The following is a 438-nucleotide window of genomic DNA, read 5'->3' as shown; positions in this document are numbered from 1 at the left end:
TAGCGGGGTCAGCGCTTAGCGGGGGTGGAAGTGGGTCTCCTCAGCGCCCACCGGGCGGCAGGGCCCGGCCATCCGGTGCCTGAGCCTGAAGGCCTGGTTTCACCAGCCCCTTTTAGGTTCTATCTCATTTCCCGCAAAGTAGCGCAGCCCTTTGCGGTGCGGGGGTGCGGGCAGTCTTTAAAACGCAGCCAAAAAGAAGCCCGTAAACTTCACCCTGTTGTGCATAAATCACTCACAAGAACGTGCAGTTCTTGCCATCAGCGTGGAGGGTGCAGCAAGGAGGAGCTGCAGCCTGCTGGCCTCTGCCCAGTGCGAGCTTGGAGCAGTGATGTGAGGTTTCTCTTTTATGTCCTTGCAGTCGGGCACCACAAATGAGAGCTGCATCACCGGCGCCTGCTGCTCGGGCACCAGTCCCAGCACCGGCACCGCCTCTGCTGT

At 60.5% G+C, this 438-nt stretch overlaps 1 protein-coding gene across 1 annotated transcript in view; it reads left to right on the top strand.

Moving 5' to 3' along the window:
- The first annotated feature begins 31 nt into the window (after positions 1 to 31).
- The window catches only part of CHCHD2 (coiled-coil-helix-coiled-coil-helix domain containing 2), a 1,885-nt gene continuing 1,478 nt past the window's right edge, over positions 32 to 438 (top strand). The window contains exon 1 of the mRNA XM_035900487.1: positions 32 to 438. This exon is cut by the window's right edge and continues 170 nt beyond it. Within this exon, the coding sequence (XP_035756380.1) occupies positions 372 to 438 (67 nt within the window). The 5' untranslated portion in view covers positions 32 to 371.

The sequence above is a fragment of the Egretta garzetta genome, unplaced genomic scaffold, assembly GCF_000687185.1.
Source record: "Egretta garzetta isolate BGI_Z169 unplaced genomic scaffold, ASM68718v1 scaffold108, whole genome shotgun sequence".
Lineage (NCBI taxonomy): Eukaryota > Metazoa > Chordata > Aves > Pelecaniformes > Ardeidae > Egretta > Egretta garzetta.
This window is presented reverse-complemented; position numbering and strand designations above follow the sequence as displayed.